This window comes from Helianthus annuus, chromosome 13, assembly GCF_002127325.2.
Source record: "Helianthus annuus cultivar XRQ/B chromosome 13, HanXRQr2.0-SUNRISE, whole genome shotgun sequence".
NCBI lineage: Eukaryota > Viridiplantae > Streptophyta > Magnoliopsida > Asterales > Asteraceae > Helianthus > Helianthus annuus.
This window is the reverse complement of record NC_035445.2, coordinates 97,463,663-97,466,812: the sequence shown is the minus strand read 5'-3', so window position 1 is coordinate 97,466,812 and position 3,150 is coordinate 97,463,663. Positions and strand designations below refer to the sequence as shown.

The 3,150-nt window shown below is 33.2% G+C and overlaps 1 protein-coding gene across 1 annotated transcript; it reads left to right on the top strand.

The window, feature by feature from the left end:
* Positions 1-1,714: 1,714 nt before the first annotated feature.
* On the top strand, positions 1,715-2,488 carry LOC110898619 (probable mediator of RNA polymerase II transcription subunit 26c). Its single transcript, XM_022145429.1, has one exon. It carries the CDS (start codon positions 1,715-1,717, stop codon positions 2,486-2,488), a length of 774 nt encoding a protein of 257 aa, XP_022001121.1.
* The last annotated feature ends 662 nt before the right edge of the window (positions 2,489-3,150 follow it).

Genomic DNA, 3,150 nt, shown 5'->3' with positions numbered 1-3,150 from the left:
TAAACGAGAGTGGGACAACAACTACGCAATATACATTTTCTTAACAATATCTATTAACCAATATATATATATATATATATATATATATATATATATATGGTAGGGTTCCAGCGTGAACAACCTCCCAAGAGTGAACTGCGTGAACAGATATGGACCTTTGATTTCCTTTTTAGTTGTTAAGGGTAGGATTGTAATTATATAAAAAATTAGATTTAAATCATTATTTTAATAATTGAATTAAGTTACAACTTTCCTAATTTAAATTCATTATCCACATTATGTTTATTTATTAATAAGATAATTATCAAAACAAACAACAAATCACCAGATTTCAATTTTAATTTTTATTTCAGATTTCATCACCAGAATTCAAATTTTGATTTTTAAGATCCACGTAACATTCATATTTCAACGGTATACACATGTGTACTTGGATATAAATAGAACAGTACACATGTGTACTCAGCATCGTACATATGTGTACAGTAATTCACAGGTGTACATCAACATTCAATACAAAAAAATTTTTGAGATATCACAAAAACAGATGATATACACATGTGTACATCGCATTTAAACAAATAATTATTTTAATAATTGAATTAAGTTACATCTTTCCTAATCCTTGATTTGATTTGTGAGAGATTTATGCAATCAGTTTAAGAGGATAATTGATTACTTGATTTGTGAGAGATTTATGCAATCAATTTAAGATTGAAATTATACATATACCCTTTTTGTATTTAATTAAATGGAAAAATTAACCAAATAATTACCATCATGCCACTCACTTTAATCTCAAGATCATAAAAATCAAGGGCCCAGATCAGTTCACGCAGTTCACTCTTGGAATTTTGTTCACGTTTGAACCTAATCCTATATATATATATAACACATTCAGTTAGTCTCTTTCAGTGCGTCACATTCAGCATTTGAGTGCGTAGTCAGTTCACATTCAGTGCGTCACATAATCAAATTCAGTAGTTCACATTCAGTTTTTCAGTGTGTCACCTTTCGGTGCGACACAATCAATAGTTCCGTGCGTCATAATCAATATTTGCTAAAACAATATAACTTTATATTTAAATATAAAACACATAATCTTGTATATCACAAAAGCATACAATGATAAATCTAAATTTCCAACAACGAGGTATTGTAAATCTATATCCGTATACATAAGGTTGTTTCAGAGTTCGTACCTTTTAATGTTCCAAAACCATATCAACTCATTTGCGAACGTTTACAAATTTCGGGCATTAATAACATTTATGTTCTGTTTGAGTTCATATTAATATTTCGGGTATGTTTTGTCCTGACCCGTCAACCTGTAGAGTTTATTTGTAACGATTTTTTTTATATTTACTTTTAAAGATTGAATTTTGTTGTAAAAATAATAAAAAAATATTATTGTCCGGTCAGAAAGAAAAAAAGTTGGTGAACTTTTCAATTCATATAATTAGCGAAAAAAATGACTATAGAATATATTAATTATACTTCATATCTTTAACTTTAATGAGATCTATTTTAAATAAGTTAATTTTTGAATCTGAACAGTTTCATACGCATATCTATATCTACACTCCGAAATTGTGGTAACTTGGTAAGCAATCATTCTGTATCATTTATATATATCTATCTGCACACACCACTCATAGCAGTCTTCCTAAATTTGATTAGTTTGTGATTTTAAATTCGTGAAACTATTCAAAAAATGGGCTCTGAGTTTTTAAGAGTTAAAGGTCTTCTTGATCGTATTCGTGAAACAGAAAAAGAAACAAGAATGATTGGTGAGGTTTCAAGGATCAAAGCCATTCTTAATGGCAGTGGATATAAATCTGAACGGGTCTTGTGTGACTTGTTATTCAAGCTTAAACATATGGTGGTGTCTATGAAGGTTCTTGAGGTATCCATGATCGGAGTGAGTGTTACCAGCCTTATGAATCACGCATCAAAAGATGTTAGGCGGACTGCAAGGATGCTTGTCCGATCATGGAGACGCATGGTGGGTGAATGGGTGGTTGGTAATGATAATATGCCTGCTGTTCTAGATGAAGAATGTGGTGAATCAAACAAGAAATATCCACCCATAGAGAAACCATTGGGACCGACAGGGTTTAACGTTACAAACAAAATACCTAAAGAACCCAAGCTACAGCATAAGAAACCATTAACTATGGTTGTCTTGGAGAAACAATCAACCGCAATGGATCATCGGAAGCTTTCTGCTGCTGTTGAAACAATGAAGTTGCAAAAGCCGACAAAATCCGTTGTTTCGTTAACGAGTTTGGACAAGAAAAGTGTTGAAGAGAAACTTGAAGCCACTAAAAGAAAGATACAAGAAAGTTATAAGGAAGCAGAAAAGACCAAGAGACAGAGAAGAATACAAGTGATTGAGGTGCATGACGTGTTGAGGCTAGGTTTGGCTCCTAAACGCCAAGACAACAGGTTTGGCAAGCACATCAGCCATCGTATTAGCTCGGCATGATGATCGTTGTAAACATCCTGTGACAAGTGCTACTTTAGGTTACACGAAACGAGATAGTTGTTCATGTGCTGTTTTTGCCATACAACATGCTATGGGGTTCTTGAAGGTGACAAGTCTTTATGAATGGTGTTAAATGATTTTACACATATTTGTATCTATGATATGATGCAAAGCTCGTTTGATACATGTTTATAGTGTTTATGTTCATATTTCTAAACATAGCAGTATATTATGTCTTATGTTGTGTTATTTAATGTTTCTATGTTTTGTGTTTGAGAATTTGTTTGTATGATGCTCCACTCCCCAAGAGGTGAGGGTTTAAGTCTCCATGTTTAAGTTGTGGATTGGTATACATCCAAGTGCAACATATTTGTGTGGAGAATGGAGATAAACCGGATTCCAAAGTTTGCGTCTCTGGACGTTTGCGTCTCTTTAGTTCAAATAGTTGTGTGTTGTGTGACTCGGAGGTGGAAACCGTTGCTCGTTTATTTACATGTCCAGCGGCTTCGGTTATATGGCAAAACATATGTTCTTGGTGTTGGATTCCTCAATTTTTTGCGTTCTTGTTTAGACATTTAAGAGGTTCGTAAGGTGGCTAGTATCGGGGGTTATAAAAAGGAACTGGTGCACAGGATCATTGGTATTGGTTGTTAGGCTTTTTA